The 23,187-nt window shown below is 46.9% G+C and overlaps 1 protein-coding gene across 3 annotated transcripts; it reads right to left on the bottom strand.

Moving 5' to 3' along the window:
- Nucleotides 1-4,377: 4,377 nt before the first annotated feature.
- On the bottom strand, nt 4,378-22,873 carry LOC138754711 (TNF receptor-associated factor 2-like). Of its 3 annotated transcripts, XM_069919432.1 has the most exons (8): nt 22,794-22,873; nt 22,175-22,369; nt 20,243-20,297; nt 12,779-12,883; nt 11,097-11,270; nt 9,881-9,952; nt 8,285-8,371; nt 4,378-5,496 (listed from the first exon to the last, which is right to left on the bottom strand). In XM_069919432.1, the coding sequence occupies exons 1-8, from the start codon at nt 22,850-22,852 to the stop codon at nt 4,669-4,671; spliced, it is 1,575 nt and encodes a 524-aa protein (XP_069775533.1). In that variant the 5' UTR covers nt 22,853-22,873; the 3' UTR covers nt 4,378-4,668. The 3 variants fall into 3 exon arrangements, with proteins under 3 accessions (XP_069775533.1, XP_069775535.1, XP_069775534.1); XM_069919434.1 differs by lacking the exon at nt 11,097-11,270; XM_069919433.1 differs by lacking the exon at nt 8,285-8,371.
- Nucleotides 22,874-23,187: the final 314 nt, after the last annotated feature.

A 23,187-nucleotide genomic window follows, 5' to 3' on the forward strand; every position in this document is an offset into this window, starting at 1 on the left:
TTCCAGTCTGCTTGTAGTTATTGATCGCGCTGCAGAGGGTTTATCACTTCACCGGCTTTATTTCCCTTGTGTTGCTGCCATGGTCTTCAAATTGTCTTCACCCCACAATAAGGAAAAGTGCTTGCCATGCCAATCCCACACATCATTTCCAGTTTATGCCCAACCCTGCACATTGCACACTGGGGAATGTAGTTCTTCATTGCACCCATGTCAACACACCTTTGCCCTTTTCAAAATATAACACAACACGATGTCTACATAACAAGTATTTGACACCACTGAACAATCAATGCGGGTTGCCATTCAACTGCTGACTCAGCATCTGGCGTCTTTGTTATGTGCTCATTCCCCCTAACTAGAACTTGGCCACATCCCTAGTGTGGTTGGGGGGGGGTGGTGTTCTCTCCATTACTGGTGCCCTGCACCAGTCCGCTGCTTCCCCAGAATCTGAAACAGCTTGTGGCTTCTGCTGAAGTGAGACACAGGATTCCAAATAAAACAGTGCCAGCTCTCTCAACGGGATTTTTAAACCGGTACGGAGCCATTGGTAGTGGGACTGGGCAGTAGGACCTCACGGGGGAGTGCTCTGACTCTGCTCCCTGCTCTCCCCACATCCATTACAGCAGCTCTGGCAACAACGCCATTTGTTTGGACCCAGTTTGTCGCCTTGCCCCAGATAGAGTATTTAGAGGTGGCTTGGGAGGAAATGCTGGAGCAGGTTGCACACAAATATTTTAAAACACAGAATCTTTGCAGGACTTTTGCAGAGTGCTTTTTGCAGAAAGCAACAAAGTTGTAGAATAGAGCTTGCCTGGGAGAACGTGATCTTTGCAGGCAGGGGAGAACAGTTTTGCTCTCAGGAAGGGAGGGAGTGAAACAGAGAGGAGAGACACAGAAATCAGTTCCATAGGGACAAGCTGGCAAACTTTGGAAGGCTGCCTGGTCAAAGGAGAAGGCTGACAGTGTGAATGGTGACCTAAAAGAAAGAGGATCATCTGGAAAACCCTGAAGAGGGGACAGGTTTCGTCAACAAGACTGATTGAGAAGGAATCAGTTGCGGATGTCCTGGAAAAGGAATCTCTCTCTGAAAACCAGCAAGAACCCTCCTGAGTGGTAGCCATTTGCCTGTTAAACAACAAAGCCTGGTGAACTTTGTAAATGCTAACTTCTGTGCACAGTACAAGAATTGCCTGCAACCAGTGAGATTTGACTGTGATCCAAAGAACTTTTCTAATCTTAAATATACATTACACATACCTGCGCTTAGTATTAGAGGGGGGGGGGGGGAATGGATTAAGTAGCTAGGTAGGTTAATTAAGTAGGTTAAGTAATAAGTTCAAGTTTGATTCTATTTTCATGTCTAAAGTTAATAAGAAACAACTTTTGTTTAACCATTTGCCATGGTGAAGGTTTGCTGCTGGGTTTTGGGGTCCTTTGGGCTCGTAACACTAATGAGCCGACGATAACTCCTGTTTTTAGAGGCAGAGCGGGTGGGGGATGAATGAAAGGAGATCTTACAGAAATGTATAAAATGATGAAAGGTGTTGATAAAATAGAGGCAGGCAAGTTGTTCCCATTGGTGAGGGAGACTAGGACAAGGGGACATGGCCTCAAGATTCAGGGCAGTAGATTTAGGTCAGAGATAAGGAGGAGCTGCTTTTCCCTGAGGGGGTGAATCTGTGGAATTCGCTGCCCATTGAAGCAATGGAGGCGACCTCAGTAAATGTACTTAAGACAATATTGGATAGATTTTCACAAAGTGGGTGAATTGCAGGAAAAGAGGAAAATGCCAGTGGGTGAAGATGAGCCCATTATCAAATCAGCCCTGATCTCATTGAATGGTGGAGCAGGCTCGACAGGCTGACCCCTGCTCCTATTTCTGCAATTCTTATAATGAGAATCAAATGGAATTTGTGTAATGTGAGTGCTTGAGGTTAGCCCATATTTGGTGGGTCAAATAGCCTCCTTCCATTATGTCTCAAAGATTATGAGGGGCTTAGATGGGGTGGATAGCCAGAACATTTTTCCTCGGGTGACAAGAGCAAATACTGGAGAACATCTGTTTAAGATGTTTGGGGAGACATCAGGGGTAGGGGTTTTTTTTAGTGGGTGCCTGAAGTGCATTGCCTGGGGTGAGGGTGGAGGCTGGTACAATTGGGACATTGAAAAGACACTTAGACAATCAAATAGATGCAAGGAAAATAGAGGGTTATGGGTATAAAAAAGGAGAGGATTTATTGTTGTGGTGCACATTTACATAGGTCAGCACAACATAGTGGGCTGAAGGGCCTTTACTGTGCATCTGTTATGTGTGAAAACACTGAGAGTTGCTGGAGGAACTCAGCTGGTTTCAAAGCGTCCATTGGAGGTAAAGATATATTACCGACGTTTCAAGGTAGAAGCAACGAACAGAAAGAGGTCAGAATAAAGACATGGCTGGCTGGGGGAGGAGTCCAGACCCACATAAAGTGTCAATTGGATACGATAAGAGGAGAAGTGAGAACTGATTTTGACTGTGAAAGGAGACAGATAGAGACACAGGGGGAGAGGCAATGGCAGAAGGGGGGGTGGTATTCGGAAGCTAGAGAGGTTTATATTAATGCCATGCGGTTGGAGGGTGCCCTGACGGACGATAAGGTGGTGTTCCTCCAATTTTGTGAGAGGTCTTGGTCCATCAGTGCATGAGACCTTGGTGTGACATGTCAGCAAGGGAATGGGACGGGGAATTGAAATGGGTGGCCACTGGGAGATCCACGTTATTGTGGCGGATATGCTCAACAAAGCGATGTCCCAATCTGCACCCTATCTCTCTGATGTAGAGGTCACAACGGGAGCACTGAATGCAGCTGATAACCCTGAGGATTCACAAGTAAAGTATTGCTTCACTTGGAAGGACCGTTTGGGGCCCTGAATGGTGGTGAGCAAGGAAATTAGGGTGCATGTGGAGCATCTCTTGCGGTTGCAGTGGTAGGTACCAAGGGGACGACTGGTGGGGTGGGGGGGAGAGTGGACAAGGAAGTCACTGAGGGAGTAATCCTTGCAGAACATTCTGTGTTCCAGAACAATCCCTTCATTCCTGCAAACTGGAATGCAACGCTCTGCCGAAAACTGTCCTCAACATGAAGGAGCGAGAAGTCAAGGGGGTGCAGTTCTCTGGGATTTCAAAGCCAATCCTTCGGCATCTGTGCTTGGGGGAAACCGACCCAGGGGAGTGAGGAGGAGGGAAGCCAGAAAATCCTCCTGGGACCTGCACCCCATGCCAAAAGCAGAGTCGTGCATCTCCCAACATCCAACAAATCCACAACTGGTCTGCACCATGAAATTTTATTGACAATTGGCATGACATTCGAAATATTACAAATAAATAAGTGACCCAAATAATAAAAATAAAATTATTTGGATTTAATCAGGTTTAAAGTGCAATAAACAGGGAGCTTCCAGAATTACCTCCTTCCTTGCAGGACAAGGTCGTCCTGGTTAGCCTCCTTGGGCACGGTCAGGACAATAAAATTCCCCTCAGTCCTGCCAATCACACTCCCAATATCAGTCCAGCATAGTTTCCCCATGCATTGTCTTGTCACACATTCACAGAGCAGGGGCAGCAGGAATTAGATCAAATAAATAAACCTCTGCACTGTCACAGCGTACAATCCCTGGACAAGGACAGCACAGATTAAATATGGAGAAAAGATTGCTCTCCACTCCTCCCCCAAGGCAGGTTCATCAAGGACTAGACACTGACTAAAACTCCCCCTGCAATGTTCCATTACAAACACACCAAGGACAAGGGTTAGATACAGAGTAAAACTCCCTCTACTCTGGCCCATCACATTGTCAGAGGGCAGGGAGAGACAGAACCAACTCCCTCTAAACTGTCCTGTCGCACATTCCCAAGGTAGAGAGAGCATGCGTTAGACAGAGGGTAAAGCTCCCTCCATACTGTCCTGTCACGCACTCCCAGGACATGTGTTAGACACAGTAAAGCTCCCCATCCCCACACTGTCCTGTCACACGCATTAGACACAGAGTAAAGGTCCTGCCACACTATCATGTCAGACCTTCTGAGGTTACAGCAAACACTGGATTCTCCACTATTCTGACATACGAATTTGGTAAAAATGGAAGGTATTTCTATCGAGTCGGATATTAAATCTTCATTTTAGTAAAACAAATTGTCAGATTTATTTTAACAACTGCTTCTAAAATAATTTGATAAATACAAAAAAAATATAGGTGACAGAATACCTTCTTCTGTATTGTTCCATCACACAAACCCAGGCCTTTGAAAAGACAGGAAAGATACAGAGTAAACTTCCCTCTGCTCTGTCCCATCAAGAACTCTTAGCACAAGAGCAGCACGGAGGTCATCTCCCTCTATGTTTTTGAGTTACACACTGCGTGCAGACATCACAGGGGAGAGACAGAGAAAAGCTTCCTCCACTCTGTCCCATTGCACATTCCCCAGGACATGCACACGCAGTCCCATTGCACACGCCGGAGCAGAGACAGCAGGCCACACACAACTGCCTCAGGAGAGACCTACAGTAGGTTAAATACACAATGAAGCCTCCTCTACACTGTCCCATTACAGATTACATTGTCTCAGCAGGTTTAGTGCAGTGTACAGCCCCCTTCCACATTTGCCTCCCCCCCCCCCCCCACCTCCCCTCACACTTGCAGGCCGGCTAGGTCCACCACCACCTTGATGTACAAGGTATCGTTCCTCAGGTATTGGCAGGGCCCCTTGTGGATGAGCTCATGCTGGACGAATGTAGGGCAGCCGCTGGCTACATTCATGTGGCTACGGGGCTTCTGGAAGGAGCCACTCAGGGCGTCAGGAGAAAAGGACTCCTTGAGGTGCCTGTGGCCGGCCTGGTCGAGGAGCAGAAAGGTAACCCTCTGCCGGAAGGGCCAGGGAAGCACCTCATCATACTCCCCCCGGACGATGGCCAGGAAGAGGGAGATGTGGCTGCCCTTGCCATTGCCGTCTCCATTGGGGTAGATGCGACAGCACATGCGGTAGCCGAACGGGTGCGTGGTGAAGTGCGGCGAGTAGAAGGACGGCTTGCTGCCTGTCTTGGCCACAGACAGGTGTGCTGAGAAGTCCTTGATCCTCCAGACCAGGACCCCGTTGGTGCTGACAGGCAGCCCAGAGGGTGCCGGGCCCACGGGGCCTTCCGCCGCCACCTTGGCCGCCTTCTGCAGGTCATGGATGACCTGCTCATAATGGAGACAGCGGCGTTGCAGTGCCTCCATCACCTGGGTGCAGCGGTCCAGCTCCTTGTTCAGGCCACTCACTGTCCGCTCCAGGATGTCAGTTTGGCTGGCCAGCACCGACAGGCTCGGATCCGGCGCTCTGGTTCCCGATGAGGCCTTGTCACCTGCCTGAGGCAAGCTTCCATTGCCTGTTCGGAGGCTGCTGATGAGGGAGAGGAGCAGCAGTAGGTGGCTGTGCTGGGAAGCTTGAAGGTGGTTGTCCATGTCCTGACGCTGAAGCTGTGGGGTTTGGGGGGGGGAGGGGAAAGAGAAGCAACATCCCATCCATCAGAATCTTCCCCCTTAGGACAACTGAAACAACCCACAAACAGGACTGACCCGCTGGAATGTAGAAAAATCATAGGGAGATCTCATTGAGACACATCAAAGTCAGACAGGACTAGACATTTTAGATCCATTGAATGTAACGGCACAGTAGAGGCCATTCAGTCCATCATATTGTGCTGACTTATATAAACCTAAACCTCACACCCTCTATTGTTCCTGCATCCATGTGCCTGTCTAAGTGTCCTTTGAAAGGAGATACAGGAGGATCAGAGCCAGCACCACCAGGTTGAGGAACAGCTTCTTCCCACGGGCAGTGAGAACGCTGAACAACCAAAGGAACTGCTCACACTGACCACCCGAGACTCTCATATTCATGAAACAATATTTATTTATTTGTATACATGAATACTTGTCCTGCATATGTATTGTTTAATTGCATTTTGGAAGGACAACCCAGAAGGCTGAGGACAGGATTAATGGTCAGTTACTTAAGAGGGTGGATGAACAGAGGGGCCTCGGAATCCAAATCCATACATCCCTCAAGGTTACCGCACGGGTTGAATGGATAGATGGGATTCAATAGTCGGGGGGGGGGGGGGGATTGAGTTGAAGAGTCATGATATCATGTTGCAACTCTACAAATCTCTGTACGTGTTTTATGTCTGGTTGTGTGTCTGCGTGTTTTGCACTGAGGACCGGATGACACTGTTTCATCAGGTTGTATACTCGTGCAATCAGATGACAACAAACTTGACTCGAAAAATATCCCTGCTGTACCAGCCTCCACCACTGCCCCTGGTAATGCATTTCCAGGCAGCCACTACATTCTGTGTGAAAATACTTACCCCCCCCCCCACCCCATCATCTCCACAAATCATTCCTCCCCACATTTTTTACACAATCCCTCCGGTGTTTGTTACTGTTGCCCAGGGAACAAGGTGCTGGCTGTCCACCCTATCTATGCCTTTCAATCCTGTGGGACTCTTAAGATACCTCCCATCCTCCTTCAATCACAAGACATGCAGGGAAGAATGTTCCTGATGATGGGCAAGTACAGAATAAGGAGTCTCGGTGGTTCTCAACCTTTTTCTTTCCACTCACATCCCACTTTAAGTAATTCCTAGGCCATGGGTGCTCTGTGATTAGTAAGGGATTGCTTCAGGTGGGATGTGAGTGGGAAGGGAAGGTTGAGAATTACTGCTCCAATAATTGTTATTGAAACATTTTGCTTGAGAAAAATGGTCATTGGCCCATTTCCTTTGGAGCTCTCAACCCATGCACATAACGAGTCAATGAAGGAGAATTAAAACAGTGGTTTTCAATCTTTTTCTTTCCACCCACCCACACACCACCTGAAGCAACCCTTTACTAATCACAGAGCACCCATGGCCTAGGGATTACTTAAAGTGGGATGTGAGTGGAAAGAAAAAGGTTGAGAACCACTGGGGTAAAGAATCAGCCAATTTGGATTGAGGGGAGGAGAAACTTCACTCAAGAGTCATGGATCTCCCTGCCACAGTAAGTTGCTAGAACCACTTCTTCTGGACTTGAGGAAAAGGTTCGTGCTTTGTTCCCTGGAGCAGTGGAGAATGAGGAGAGGTTTGATGGAGGTATATAAACAGGCCGAGTACTATTTGGATGGGGTGAAAATTCAGTCCTTGAATGTACAAAGGGACCTGGGTATCTTGCAGGGAAACCTAAAAGTTAATGACTAGGTGGGATTGGTCTTGAAGAAAGCGAATGCTATGTTGGCATTCATTTCAAGAGGAATAGTGTACAAGAGTAAAGAGGTGTTGATGAGGCTCTATGGGGCACTGGTGAGACCCCATTTGGAGAACTGTGTGCAGTTTTGGGCCCCCTATTTAGAAAGAATGTGATGTTGTTGGAGAGGGTGCAGAGGAGATTCCCGGAATGCAAGGGCTAACGTACGAGGATCGTTTGACAGCTCTGGGATTTTATTCATTGGAGTCTAGGAAAATGAGAGAAGATCTCAGAGGCATTTTGTATTTTGGAAGGTTTATATAGGGTGGATGCGGGCAAGATGTTTCCCTTAGTGGGTGAATCGAGGACAAGAGGTCATAGTCTGAAAAATTAGAGGTTATCCACATAAAACAGAGATTAGGAAGAACTTCTTTAGTCAGAGGGTCGTGGATCTGTGGAACTCGCTGCCGCACACAGCAGTGGAAGCCAGATCACTGGGAGTGTTTAAACAAGAAATAGACAAGTATCTCGTTAGTGAGAACAGCAAGGGATATGGGGAAAAGGCTGGAAATTGGAACTGGTGTAGAGTAGCTGAGTGTAGATTTACGGAACAGACTCGATGGGCCGAGTGACCTCCTTCTGTTCCTTTGTCTTGTGATCTTGTGAAAATTATACAGGGTATGCATGAAATAAATGCAATCAGGCTTTTTCCACTGAAGTTAAGTGAGACAAGAACTAAAGGACATGTGAAAGGGGAAATGTTTAAAGGAAACATTTGGGGAACTTCTTCACACAGAGAGTGACGGGAGTGAGGAATGAGCTGTCTGCGGAAGTGGACATAGAAAGTTTGAATAAGGCAATGATGGTCAGTGGGACGAGACAATAATAGTTCGGCACGGACTAGATGGGTCGAAAGGCCTGATTCTGTGCTGTTAGATATACTCAAAAGGGAGCTGGAAGTGGCCCTATGGGATCAAGGGAATCAAGGGGTATGGAGGTCAGAGAGGTGTCTAATGTGCTCTCACACAAGGGTACTGACCTGTTCCAGACAGCCAACCTCTTTAAAGGGACAGGCCACCTTCGCCATAGGACACTTGCCAAGGACGGGATCACAATGTTGTTCCAACTGTTGGAAGGAAAACACAGGATCAGTTGCTGGGTCTTTGCAAGAACAAAAATGGTACAAATGGGTCCCCTTATATACAAGGGTAATTTTAAAATATATATATATATATATATATCTAATTGTTCACAGGATATTTAAATAATTTTCAACACTGATATTCATTAGTTGCCCGAAGAGGCATATTACTGGGCCTGGTGTAACATACTCAAAACTCAGTAAATGCTGGAGGAACTCAGCCAGTCTCATTACATCCGTAGGAGGTGAAGATTTATTACCGACATTTCAGGCCTGAGCCCTTCAAAGTGGAAGCAAAATGCAGATGGGCGTCTGAGATAAGACTGGGAAGAATAGGGGAAGAATGGGAGGGGGAGGACTCCAGACTGACAGACAAAGGGGATAAGAGGAAAGGTGAGAATTGATTTTGACTCTGGGAGAGGGGGGAGATTTATTGAACGGAAACAATAATGTTAAGGGCATCTGGTTGGAGGGTGCCCAGTTGGAAGATGAGGTGTTGTTCCTCCAGTCTGCAGGTGGTCTCAATCTGGCAGTGCACAAGACCCCTGGAGACACATCAGCAAGGGAATGGGATGGGGAAATTGAAACGGGCAGCCTTTGGGAGATCCACACTATTACAACAGACAGAGCCAAAGTTGCTCAACGAGCCATCTCCCAGTCTATGTCCAGTCTCTCCAATGTAGAGGAGACCACGATAGGAGCCCTGGATGCAGTAGATGGCCCCTGCAGATTCACAAGCAAAATGGCACCTCATGGTAGGATTTCTGAGGCCCCAAATGGTGGCGAGCAAGGAGGCCAGATCTAGTCTTATGGTTTTCATGACATCCAAAGACCATTTGGCTAGTTAAGTCAAGTTTATTATCATCTGATTGCACAAGAACAACCTGATGAAACAGTGTTCTCCGGTGCTCGGTGCAAAACACGCAGACACACAACCAGACATTACACACATACAGACACACAGTATATATGCAGGACAAGTATTTCATCTATAAAAATAAATAACACACTGAAGGTCAGTGTGAGGGGTCGTTCAGCGTCCTCACTGCCCGTGGGAAGAAGCTGTTCCTCAGCCTTGGGGTGCTGGCTCTGATCCTCCTGCATCTTTTCCCTGATGGGAGCAGCTGGAAGATGCTGTGTGCAGGGTGGAAAGGGTCCTCGATGATTTTGCGTGCCCCCTTCAGATGATGATCCCAGGAAATCGCATCGATGGGAGGGGAAGGATTGCTCTCACATTGGGAAAATAAATGGGGGAATAGTACCATTCACCCCAACAAGCCCTTCAACCTCCCCCTGGTCTGCCTCCAACCCAGACAGGAGGGGAGGGTGAGGGGGTGTTATCTCCAATAGCCAAATTATGACTTTGGGACATGGGAAGGACCTCATCTATTGGTGGGAAAACCTCCAGCACTCAGGATGATTTGGTCGCAAGTAGGGAGTTGCACCAAGATATTTCTCTCTCTCTTTCCCTCTCCCTCTCTCTGAGGTTCTTACCTCAGCCTCTGTTAAGTCAGTCAGACCACAGAGAGGGCAGCTCTCCTGTTTCCGACACTTCGACGCATGATCCTGCAAAACAAAGATAACAGGGATTCTATCAATGACGGCCGATAGGCCCCTGCGACGGGAGTGGGTGGTTGGTGGGAAACGTTCCCAGATAGCTTTGCCGGACTGTGGAAGGAGAAGGGCAAATCTTGACAGTGGGTCCGCAAGACCCCAGAAATACTGAAGTAATGTGGTGTAGGTGGGCATCAGGAAAGATGGGGTGGGAGGGAGGGAGAGAAACAGAAGATGGGGGGGGGATGGGTCATTTGACTACAGGAAGGATACCAACCATTTGCAATTCATGCACCAGGCCTCCCAAGTCCTTGCCATTTAAATAATAAATGGATCTTCCATTTTTTCCCTCCAAACTGGATGACTTCACATTTACCAACATTGTCCTCCATCTGCCAGACCCTTGCCCTCTCACTTAACCTATCTATATCTCTCTGCAAACTCTCTGTATCCTCTGCACAATTTCCTTTCCCCACTCAATTTAGTGTCATCAAAAAACTTAGATGCACTGCCCTCCGCCCCCTCTTCCAGATCGTTTACGTACACTGTGAACAGTTGCTGGCCTAGCACTGACCCCTGTGACATCTTGCTCACCACCGTTTGCCAACCATCCAGGTGAATCTCCTCATGCACCTCTTCCAATTTATTAATTTTACATTTTAAATTTAGACATTCAGCACGGTAACAAGCCACTTTGGCCCCTGCGTCCATGCCACCCAATTGACCTATGAATGGGAGGGAATGGGAGCTTCCAGGAAAAATCCATGCAGACACAGGGAGAACGTACAAAATCCTTACAGACAACATAGGATTCGAACCCCGGTCCCGATCACTGGCGCTCTAACAGCTTTGTCCGCCCAGGTTATGCTGACGTAAACTGCACACAGTACTCCCTCCGGCCTGCCCCTCAGATTGCTCCCCCCACCCTCGAAATTCTTGCCCTTCTCCACTTGCAGCCCCTTTATATCCCTCAATTTAATTGGCATCCATGCCTTTGACTGTCCAGCACCAGGCAAATCTCCAAACGTCTGCTCCCCTGACCACAACTATGGAATTTGGGAGGTTTTGATGGTGTGGAGGGTGCTATGGCAATTAGAGCTGTTGGTTTGGGAGGAGCGGGGAGGAGGGGAGAGACCTCACTGTGATGCACACCCACCTCCAGCAGCTTGTGGACACAAAATGCCTTGCACCAGGGGCAACGTTCCATCCGCCACTCACACTCCTGGGTCTCGTGAACCAACATCTGACACCTGGGACCGACAATGTCGCAGCCAAAGGCTACATTGGCGCAAGGGAGCACGTAGAAACCACACTGGGCTCGGTGAGTCCTCTGCAGGAGGGATAAGCAGAGAGGGACAATGGCAGCGAGGGACAGTGGTGGCAAGGGGCAGGCACAGGAAGGAAGAGGAGAGAGGCAGGCATAGAAAGACAGGAGGGAGATAGAGACAGGCAGACAGATCGAGGTAGAGAGAGAAAGATGGAGAAAAGAAAGGGAGAGTGACAGTTAAGACAGATGATGAGAGAGAAAGAGAGGTGTGTGCGAGATAGAGAGAGATGAGAGACAAACCAAGAGAGAGAGAGAAAGGGGACAGAGGGATAGATGTGAGAGAGAGAAGGGGATAGGGAAAAAAAGAGCTAAGTGGGGAACAATGACATTGAAAGAGAAATGGGGAAAATATAAAGAGAGGGGACAGAAAAATGTGTGAAAGGTAAAAGGAGAGGGAAAGAAGACAGCAGAGAATGTGTGAAAGATGGAGACAAAAAAGAGATAGTAATGAGGAGAAAGGGAATGAGTTGTAAATTGGGCCAAAGAGAGAGAGAATAGAGTGGGGAAGTGTTCAAAAACAGAGTAGGGGGGAGAAGAGAGAACGATCGGGGGGGGGGATAAAAAACAATACAAATATCGACACAAAGCAAAAGGTTTTGTTCAGGTGAGAGAATACAGTGATGTCAGTGATTCGGGTTCCTCGTGGCTAGGCCAGGGAGAGGTGCCCAGCACCGAAGGAGTTGAAAGGGGAGGGGGGGAGCTGCTTTTGATATATGGTGCCCCACACCCCAGAGTTTCCCAGCACCTCAGCCAATGGGGCATTCTTAAGGGCTGATGATCCCAAGGGGCAGCCAGGGACTGCCGGGTACAAGAAGGTTGGCTGGAGGATTATCTTGTATGGCAGCAGTGTGAAGACCAGAGTTCAAATCCCACCACAGGCAGCAGGGGATTCACTTGCTGTTAATGAAATCTGGCATCCAACCAACATCCCTCCGCCTAGGAAATCCACTGGTGTATCTGGTGGGAAACACCAAGATCTACAGATGGTGCGATGGTAGTGGAAACACAAAAATATTGGAGGGACTAAGCCAGTCTCCCTTCCTCCCATCTCCCCCCAATCTTCTACTTCCCTCTCCCATCCCTTCCCTCTCCCATCCCTTCCCTCTCCCATCCCCCTTCCACTCTCCCCATCCCCCCTTCCTCTCTCCCCATCCCCCCTTCCTCTCTCCCCATCCCCCCTTCCTCTCTCCCCATCCCCCCTTTCCACTCCCCCCTTCCCATCTCCCACTCTCTCCTCCCCTCCCCTCTTCACCTTCTCTCCCCTTCCCCCAGACTCCACCACTCGCCAATGCCCACGAGGTAATCTACAACAGCCAGTTAACCATCCGACCCAACCGCCTTTGGGTTGAGCAAACTCCACACTCTCATCACCGTGGGTCAAGGTTGCACCTGGACTGGAGCCGGAGAAGGCACACTCGATGAACTGTGCTCCTTCTGGCTTTTGCCTCGGGCCAAGGCTGGGTGCTCCTGGCCGCCCTCCACTGTCATGACTACCTCACCCATCCACTCACCAGGTAGTTTCTCAGCGTGCCGACCCAGTCACATCCCTCCACGTGAGCTGTGCAGCGAATACTCGTGGCATTGGCGTCATTCTCCGCAGCCTTGTCCAGGTAAACCTGAAGAGAGGGGAGAACCTGAGGGCTTGGCCGGCAGAGCAAACCCCACCCCTCCCATCAATTGGACTTTTCTTGGACTATTTTTATCAGGTGGTTTATATAAACATTTGCCCTGTGATGCGACTGTAAAACAATAAATTGTGTGATTGGTTCATGACAATAAATTCTAGTTCTGATACAGGCTGCAACCAGTAAAAATTTTAGCAGGTATATACATTGCACAATGTGTATAACAAAAAAAAACTTCTCAAACTTCAATTTAATACCATCTGTCCTGAACGCTGCAGCCCCAATCAAGTAGAAAAGACCCAAGTTCAGAATGTCTCACACCAGGGGCAACGTTCCATCCGCCACTCACACTCCTGGGTCTTGTGAACCGACATCTGACACCTGGGACCGACAATGTCACAGCCAAAGGCTACATTGGTGCAAGGGAGCACGTAGAAACCACACTGGGCTCAGTGAGTCCTCTGCAGGAGGGATAAGCAGAGAGGGACAATGGCAGCGAGGGACAGTGGTGGCGAGGGACAGGCACAGGAAGGGAGAGGAGAGAGGCAGGCATAGAAAGACAGGAGGGAGATAGAGACAGGTGTCCACACTACCCCAAGGAGCAAGTGCAGGATAGCTGAATGCAAGTGGAAGTGAGGCAAACTACAAATTCTGAGGAAAAGAAAACAACTTGCACAGGTACCAGGAACAACCTCATTTCCAAACAATCTCCCCAAATCCCACAGTCTTGTTGACTCAATCGCTGGTTGCTGTGCCCAACGCTAACTCGGATGCTTCCCTGACCGAATGCAAAGAACTTTTTTTTTAATTCTTCACGAACTAAGTCGAGAACATCAGGACCAACAATTCCCCCCCCCCCCCCCCCACCGACTCCACCTCCACCTGCAATCTAACGGCACCACCGATCTGTTCATCCAACCTGGACTATTTTGTTTTGTAACTTATTATTTATCACACTATGAACCATATCAACAAAAATGTGTACAAATGTTTCTCATTAGATGTACACAGTGACATTTTCCCTCTTTTCTCCCCCTTCCCCCGCCTTCTAAAACCAATACATGTTAAACATATAAAAAACAAGAGAATAACATCTTCACACAAAAGAAAAACAAACAAAAAAGAAAGTTGTGTTGTCTACTTTTGCACATTAAATCTAATCATGTTTATGTTTTTAATCACCTTCAGGAGATGGAGGTCTGAAGCCAGCATTTTCTGTCATATTTCATAGATGGTTCCCAAATTTGTTCGAACAATGTGACTTTATCTTTGTAATGTTTTCCAATGGAATACACTTGTTCATTTCCATGTACCATGTGTATTTTCAGGCTCCCTTCCATTTTCTAGGTTGTTATTATACATTTTTTTGCTACTGCTCGGGTTATCACAATGAATCTTTTGGGGCTTTATCTAATTTCAGACCAAGTTCTTTACCTTTTATATTATTTAAAAGAAACATTTCTGGATTTTTAGGTATGTTGGTTCTTTTGGTGATTTTGCTTAATATCTGATTTAGCTCTTCCCAGAAGTATTCACTTTTTTTGCATGCCCAAATTGCATGTATCGTTGTTCCCATTTCATTTTTACAGCGAAAGCATCTATCCGACATCGTTGAGTCCCACTCTTTTAATTCCTGAGGGGTGATATATAGCCTGTGTAACCAATTATACTGTATCATACGTAGCCTTGTGTTATATTTTATTGTGTTCTTCATAGTTCCAGAACATAACTTTTCCCATGTTTCATTCTTTATCTTTATGTTTAAGACTTTTTCCCACTTTTGTTTGGGTTTATAGCTTATTTCCTAATTTTCCTTCTTTTGCAGCTTAATGTACATGTTGGTTATAAATCTTTTAATTATCATTATGTCTGTAATCACATATTCAAAGCTGCTTCCTTCAGGTAACCTCAGTCTGTTTCCCAATTTATCCTTTAAATAAGCTTTCAGTTGATGGTATGCAAACATTGCACCATGAGTTATTCCATATTTGTCCTTCAACTGTTAATAAATTATTCCCCAAAAAACAATTTTCTATTCTCTCAACCTGGACTGTTTGCGACTCTACCCCACTCTTAGAAAGCCGACAACCTGCCCCCTGGACATTACGCCGACAACCTGCCCCCTGGACATTACGCCGACTTCCCTCCCAAGGGATGCTTCCGACACAGCCAGTCCTGTTCATTTTGTTGGCCACCGGGACTGTGGTCTTCAAAACCCAACTTGGATCCCACCACAGCCGAAACTTATAGTCCCGTTTCTTAACTTCCACTCCAGTCAAAGGTCCTCGACAAAGTTGCCCACCCTACAACGTATCCGAAAGATTCCAGGCAGGTTAGAAGCCCTCCACCCCAGCACAGAGTCGGCCTTAATGAGTGTCTACAATGACCTGCTCCGCCGTGCTAATCCTCCGGGACCTTCAGCACAGTTCGACACTGGGGAGCACGCGATTCATAGGAACATAGGAAGTAGGAACAGGAGTAGGCCAAAAATGGCCCATCGAGCCTGCTCCGCCATTCAATATGACCATGGCTGATCTAATTTATGACCTAACTCCACCTACCTGCCTTCTCCCCATATCCCCTAATTCCTCTATCATGTAAAAATTTATCTAACCGAATTTTAAATATGTTTAATGAAGAGGCCTCAACCACTTCCCTGGTTAGAGAATTCCAACCATTCACTACTCTCTGGGAAAAACTATTTTTCCTCATCTCTGTCCTAAATCTACTCCCCCGAATCTTGAGACTGTGTCCTCTCATTTTAGTTTCCCCGGCCAGCTCAAAGAACCTTCCTACATCTATCCTACCCATACCCTTCATAAACCTATATGTTTCTATAAGATCTCCTCTCATTCTTCTGAACTTGAGCGAATACAATCCTAGATGATTTAATCTTTCATCATAAGTCAACCCCTTCATCCCAGGGATCAACCTAGTAAACCTCCTCTGGACCGTCTCCGAAGCCAGTATATCCTTCCTCAAATATGGAGACCAGAACTGGACACAGTACTCCAGGTGCGGTCTCACCAGTACCTTATACAGTTGCAACATTACCTCCCTACTCCTGAATTCAATTCCTCTAGTGATGAATAACCTTCTTAATAACCTGCTGCACCTGCAACCTAACTTTTTGCGATTCATGCACAAGCACTCCCAAGTCCCTCTGCACAACAGCATGCTGTAGTTTTTCACCCTTTAAATAATATTCAGCTCTTTTATTTTTCTTGCCAAAGTGGATAACCTCACACTTACTAACATTGTACTCCATCTGCCAGACCTTTGCCCACTATATCCCTCTGCAGACTCTCCACATCCTCATTACAATTTGCTCTTCCACTCAATTTGGTGTCATCCGCAAACTTGGCTACACCACATTTTGTCCCCTCCTCCAAGTCATCAATGTAAATGATGAACAGTTGTGGGCCTAACACCGACCCCTGCAGCACCTCACTTACCACTCTCTGCCAACCTGAAAAACTCCCATTTATCCCGACTCTCTGCCTCCTGTCAGACAACCAATTTTCAATCCAGGCCAATATACTTCCTTGAACTCCACTTTCCTGTAACTTACTGATAAGTCTCTTGTGCGGCACCTTATCAAACGGTTTCTGGAAAGCCAAATATACAACATCAACCTGTTCCCCTCTATCCACTGCACCCATTATATCCTCAAAGAATCCTAACAAGTTCGTCAAACAAGATCTTTACTTTCTAAAACCATGCTGTGTCTGCCTGATAGAACCCTTCCGTTCCAAAAGTTTCACTATTTCATCTTTAATGACGGCTTCAAGCATTTTTCCAACTACAGACGTCAAGCTAATTGGCCGATAATTTCCAGTCTTCTGCCTACATCCCTTCTTAAAAAATGGCGTGACATTTGCTGTCTTCCAGTCTGCCGGGACCTGCCCAGAATCCAAGGAATTTTGGTATATGACCACCAATGCATCAACTATAACTTCTGCCATTTCCTTCAGAACCCTTGGATGCATATCATCAGGACCAGGCGATTTGTCTGGCTTTAGTCCCATTAGCTTCTCCATCACTACTTCCTTTGTAACAACTATTTTATCAAGGCCCTCCCCAACATTTGCATCCTTAACTTCGCACTTGGGCATGCTGGACGTGTCTTCCACTGTGAAGACTGACACAAACTATTTGTTCAATGCTTCGGCCATTTCCTCATTTTTTGCTACCAGTTTTCCTTTCTCATCCTCCAAGGGTCCTATGTTAACTCTGGCCACCCTCTTCCATTTTATATATTTATAAAATTTTTTGCTTTCTGTTTTTATATTTTGTCCCAATTTACTTTCATAATCCTTTTTCCCATTTCTTATTACCCGCTTTGTAACCCCTTGTTGTCTCTTAAAGTTATCCCAATCTTCCAGTTTCCCACTGCTCTTTGCAGCTTTGTACACCTGCGCCTTCAATTTTATACTCTCCTTTATTTCTTTTGTTAACCACGGTTGATTTTTCCCTCTCTTGCTGCCCTTTTTCCTGACCGGAATATATTTTTGTTGAGCATTACGAAATATTTCTTTGAAAATCTTCCACTGTTCCTCAACTGTTTCATCAATTAGCCTGTGCTCCCAGTCCACTCTGCCCAATTCCTCCCTCATCCTATGGTAGTCACCCCTGTTTAAGCATAATATATTAGTTTTAGATCTAACTATTTCCCCTTCCATCTGAATGAGAAATTCAATCATACTATGATCGCTATTTCCCAGATGGTCTCTGTCTATTACATCATTTACTCTACCTATCTCATTGCACAACACTAGATCCAGGCGAGCATTTTCTCTTGTGGGTTCCTTAACATGCTGCTCAAGAAAGCTATCGCGAATGCATTCTATGAAGTCCTCTTCCAGACTCCCACGGCCAACTTGATTTTCCCAATCTATGACTACTGCCGCATCATTATTACATGCCTCACTTATCTCTCTATTTATTTCATGTGCCACTAAACTATTGTTATTTGGTGGCCGATAGATCACACCCACCAATAATTTTTTCCCTTTGTTATTCTTTATCTCTACCCAAATGGACTCAACATTATGCTCTTTAGATCTTATATCATCCCTCACTACTGCCTGGAGCTCATCTTTGATTAAGAGTGCAACTCTTACCATCCTGTCTATCTCTTTGCACCACCTGATACCCTTGAAAGTTTAATTCCCATTTAGGGTCACCTTGTAGCCATGTTTCCATGATGGCTACCAAATCATAGGCATGGGTACCGACTTGTGCCTCAAATTCACTAACCTTATTTCTAATACTGCGGGCATTCAGATAAAGTTCCCTTATGTTCTTTGTCCTTTTAATATCTAGTGACTTCTGTAACCTTTTCTTTAGATTTTCCTGCCCACTATTTTTCTTTGTAATTTTCTTAACACTATCATTGACCCGAAAACTCACTGCACCATCTGATTTTTTACTTTCTCCTCCCAACATTACTTTTCCTATTTTACTTTTCCTGGCCATTACTTTATCTTCCCTACCCTTTTCCCTATCACTCAGGTTCCCATGCCACTGCCAAATTAGTTTAAACCTTGCCCCACTGCTGTACCAAACATACTTGCCAAAATGTTGACACCTTTTGGATTTAGGTGCAACCCGTCCCTCTTGTAAAGATCATGCCTTCCCCAAAAGAGATCCCAATGATCCAAGAAGCCAAATCCTTGCCTTGTATACCAGCACCTCAGCCACACATTCATTTTCCTTATCCTTACATTCTTTTAATCACTTGCATTTGGAACAGCATCGGGTCGATATCGATGGCACAGCCCCTGAGCTGGGTTAAACCTGATCTTGGGACTTTGTCAGTCAACACGGGCACATTTCCCGGCTAAACCCCATGCAGACACGGGGGAGAATCCCCTTACAAACAGCGCGGGATTCGAACCCTGGTCCCGATCACGGGCGCTGCAGCGGCGATGTGCCAACCATGCCTGGAGTTGATAGTTCGATGTAGGAATGGAGAGTTTCAAGATTCTAATAGCTGTTGGTACAAGGAGAACCATATCTCCACGGATGAGCTATTGGGGATTTTATGGGGGGTGGGGGGGGGATGATTTGATCAAATCTTTCCATTGGATTATACATAGAATAATGGATACATCTCCTCCCCACCACTCCGCCTATCTCCTCTGGTAGCCCAATGACCAAGCCAAGATAACCAGCCTCGTCGCCTGACTGTCACAAAGTGCTGGATGGCTCAAAACATCCAGCAGCTACACGAAGGCAGATCTGCGATCATCCGGCAGCTATTTGAAGGCAGATCTGAGATCATCCGGCAGCTACACGAAGGCAGATCTGAATCCTGCACTGTTTGTAAGGAGATTCTCCCCCGTGTCTGCATGGGGTTTTAGCCGGGAGGCCTCTGGTTTCCTCCCACCTCCAAAAACGCCAATTGGGCGGCTGATTCTGGGCTGAAAGGGCCAGTTACCCTGCTGTATGTCTAAATTAAAATTGAATACAATATCTCTGCACTGCTGTAATGTCATTTTTTGGGGGAACTAATTAAACATACTAACAGGTTCAGCAAGATGTGAAGAGGGCCAATGGCATGTTGGCTTTCATAAAGAGGGGATTGGAGTACAGGAGCAGAGATGTCCTCCTGCAGTTGTATGGGGCCCTGGTGAGACCTCACCTGCGTCCAGTTCTGGTCCTCAAATTCGAGCAAGGACATCCTCCCTCAGCGCAGGGTTGGTTCCCGGGGATGGCAGGATTGACATATGCTGAAAGGTTGGAAAGACTGGGCTTCTATGGAGTTTAGAAGGCTGAGGGGAGACATGATTGAGAGGATCAAGGGGCTAGACGGTGAATTCGGATTACATGTTCCCAGTGTTGGGAGAGAGGACATCGTTTAAGAATACAGGGAAAGCCCTCCCAGAGAAGTGTGGATTTGTGGAATGCTTTGACGCAGAGGGTGGTAGGGGCAGATTCGCTGGATATGTTCAAAAGGGAGTTAGATAAGGCTCTTTGTGGGCAGGGGAGTTGAGAGTTATTTGGGGGGGGGGGAATGCTGGGTATGGGTACTGACAGAGAATAATCAGCCATGATCTGATAAATGGCGGAGCTGGCTCGACAGGCCAATTGTTGTCTATAATTAAAATCATGACTGTTTACCTATCATTTTATATTGAAAACCTCTTTATTTCGGTCTTGGCATATGGTGGTAGTTCAACTTGTATTGTAGTAGTTGGCTCATTTGTGAGGCTGCACCTGTAACAATTTTGGTGATTCCATACATTGTATTCATGTGTATGACAATAAACTCTCATCACTACCTCAACCAACTCTACTGGTGATTTAAAAAAAAAACGCTGACCGACAGCACACGAAAGGTCCTACCTTGGAACGACGAACCTTCTTTTGGCAAATGTAACAATCCATTTCATTTCCTGTCCTGTAACACAGATAAAAATCAATATTTTCACATTAACTGCTTCTGAATATTCCCTATGCTTGAGTCTGACCCATTATAGGGGATTTTGCCATTTGATTCTCTCTGGGTCGTGCAATCAGGCCCTGCCCCACACACAGTCTGGCCTGCAATGCTGTTACAGCACCAGGGACCCAGGTTCAAATTCCACGCTGTCTGTAAGGAATTTGGATGTTCTCCCTGCATCTGCATGGGCTTCCTTCCACACCAAAACTGTACAGAGGTTTGTCAGTTAATTGGGGCATTTGGACATTATGGGCTCATGGGGCGTAAGGGCCTATTACCATGCTGGATGTCTAAACTTAACACCACAACGCGGTGTATGAACATCGTTCCCACAGTCTGATGTGGGTTTATCCCTGGAATTCTGCACCCTGGAGGGTGGGGAAACTGTCAGAGGTTCACTCATTATCGGAGCTCAATGCAGAAATCATCAGATTTCTCAAGAGTTGAAGGAATACAAGGATATTGGGTTAAGAGGAGGAAAAAGGTGCTTGAGTTAGAGGAGTGTGGCGGTCATTGTAAATTGCCCCTCATGTTGAGGTGGGTGGTAGAATCTGGGGTTGGAGGGCAGTTGTTGATGAGAATGTGGATGGAATAAAGTGGGGGTTGGACTGTGTTCTTCTACCACCTTCTTCCCGCTGTATGATGAGGTGAGCTCCTCACAAAACAAACTTTCTCACTGCTCCTGGGTGCATGAAACAACAGACTTGAATTTGTGCTGGAAAAAGTATATGGTGGATAGAGGTATGGAAAGTTATGGGCTGGGTGCAGGTGTACAGCATGGACTAGAAGGGCCGAACTGGCCTGTTTCTGTGCAGTAATTGTGATATGTTTATATGGTGAAAGATGCTTGACAGCTGAGCTGGACTCAGAGGGTTGGCTGTCTCTGCTGGTGTTATGGATGATATAGTAAACATGTACAAGGCATGAATGAGGCCAAATTTGCAGGATTGTGTGCAGTTTTGATCACCGAACTACAGAAAAGATATCAATAAGATAGAAAGAGAGCAGAGAAGATTTACTAGGCTTTTGCCCGGACTTCAGGGACTGAGTTACAGGGGGAAGGTTAAATAGGTTAGGACTTTTTTTTTGCCTGGAGTGTAGAAGAGTGAGGGAGGATTTGATGGAGGTATTTAAAATTATAACTAACTGCTAGCTGGTTCGTATTGGTGTTCAGAAGCTAGTTCGGAGTATATATAAAGGTTTCATTATTGTCACGTAATATTACACTTAGACTGTAACATACATGAAATTAACTCTTTAACTGGGTCTATCGAAAGGAAGACAGAGAATCGCCACTTTGTCCAGTGTGGAAAGGCCCCAGCGAGGAACGAACTCGCCACCCTGGTTTAAAAGACCAGTCCTCTAACCACTGAGCTACCAAAGATTTAAAACGTTAAAAAAAAATCATTTCGCAGAGAGGTGCGGATTATTATTCATTATTCCAACCTACAGCAGGAATCCCCTTTCCCCCTCCTCTCTCAGCTAACTCGATCAAATCGTTTCCTCGGCTCTCTCGAACGATCTTCAACCTGAAACGTAACCTGTTTCTCTTTTCCTTACACGATGCTTGACCTGCAGAGTTTTTTTTAAAATTCAGCATTTTTTAAAATTACTTCAGAGTTCGTTAGACCCAGCTTATCTCAAGGAAGCCTCCTGGAGAGGGCATATGGACACTGAGTGGGTCATCTCATTGCCGACGGGACGAACTGAGAAACGCGTAAATACAGCGAAGGAAAATTATACACAAAACCCGTCCAACCATCGCCGTTTCCCCACCCCCCCCCCCCCCCCGCCGACTGGACGATGACCCACTCGCCTGCACCCCGTTGACTCACCCGAACAGGTTCTCCAGGCAGGCGGTGCAGTAGCGGTGGCCGCACTCGGTCTGCTTGGGTTTGATGAGCAAAAAGCGGCAGGCGGAGCACAGCAGGCTGGAGCTAGCGATCGGATCCACCGGGCTGATACCGGACACCAAGGCTACCATAGTCCCAGACTCGGCGAGGAGAGAGAGGCGCAAATTTCGGAGAACCCTTAAAAAAAACCCAGTACGAGAGCCTTTAAGAAAGACGGGGAGGGAATCCCCATGGCGTCACTGCAATGTAACAATTGAGACGTCATCAGTGCCACCCCACCCGGCAAGGTTCCAATCTCATTGTGACGTCAGAGTCGCCGCACGCAGTGTGGTCGCCCCGGTTTAATGGACAGGGCTGGGGGGGGGGGGGAGGACATAGAGAGGGAGGGAGAAAGCTCAGGGATTCTCCCCATTTTCCAACTGCTGGGGCAGTGATGGCATCGCGGTGAAAGAGTGGGTTAGGAAGAGAAGAGAAATCAAACGTGCTGCCCTCATTGTCAGGAGAAAGACCCGGCCGTGTGAGATGGTCTGAATCTGAAATAGAAACGTTAACGTTGATCATTTGTGGCGAGAATAACAAGTCAGCATTTCCACTCGCTGACCTGAACCCGCGAATGATCCTGGAAAGTTCCGAACCATCTCCAATTCCGCTCTTCCTCATTGTTCTCTCACTGGCCTTGAAGCAGGGAGAGATTGAACTATGTGGGAGGCAATGCTTGGGGTTGGGACACTCTATCTTTGGCTTGGCTTGCGGACGAAGATTTATGGAGGGGGTAAAAAGTCCACGTCAGCTGCAGGCTCGTTGGTGACTGACAAGTCCGATGCGGGACAGGCAGACACGGTTGCAGCGGTTGCAGGGGAAAATTGGTTGGTTGGGGTTGGGTGTTGGGTTTTTCCTCCTTTGCCTTTTGTCAGTGAGGTGGGCTCTGCGTCTTCTTCAAAGGAGGTTGCTGCCCGCCAAACTGTGAGGCGCCAAGATGCACGGTTTGAGGCGTT

This window comes from Narcine bancroftii, chromosome 2, assembly GCF_036971445.1.
Source record: "Narcine bancroftii isolate sNarBan1 chromosome 2, sNarBan1.hap1, whole genome shotgun sequence".
Taxonomy (NCBI): domain Eukaryota; kingdom Metazoa; phylum Chordata; class Chondrichthyes; order Torpediniformes; family Narcinidae; genus Narcine; species Narcine bancroftii.

Excerpts from the sequence above, each read along its gene's own strand:
- LOC138754711 (XM_069919432.1), bottom strand. The coding sequence starts at position 22,852 with ATGAGGAAGAGCGGAATTGGAGATGGTTCGGAACTTTCCAGGATCATT. Across the intron at positions 20,298-22,174 it reads TGCCTGGAGAACCTGTTCGG|GACAGGAAATGAAATGGATT; the intron begins GTGAGTCAACGG and ends TCTGTGTTACAG. Across the intron at positions 11,271-12,778 it reads GCACGCTGAGAAACTACCTG|AGGACTCACCGAGCCCAGTG; the intron begins GTGAGTGGATGG and ends TCCCTCCTGCAG.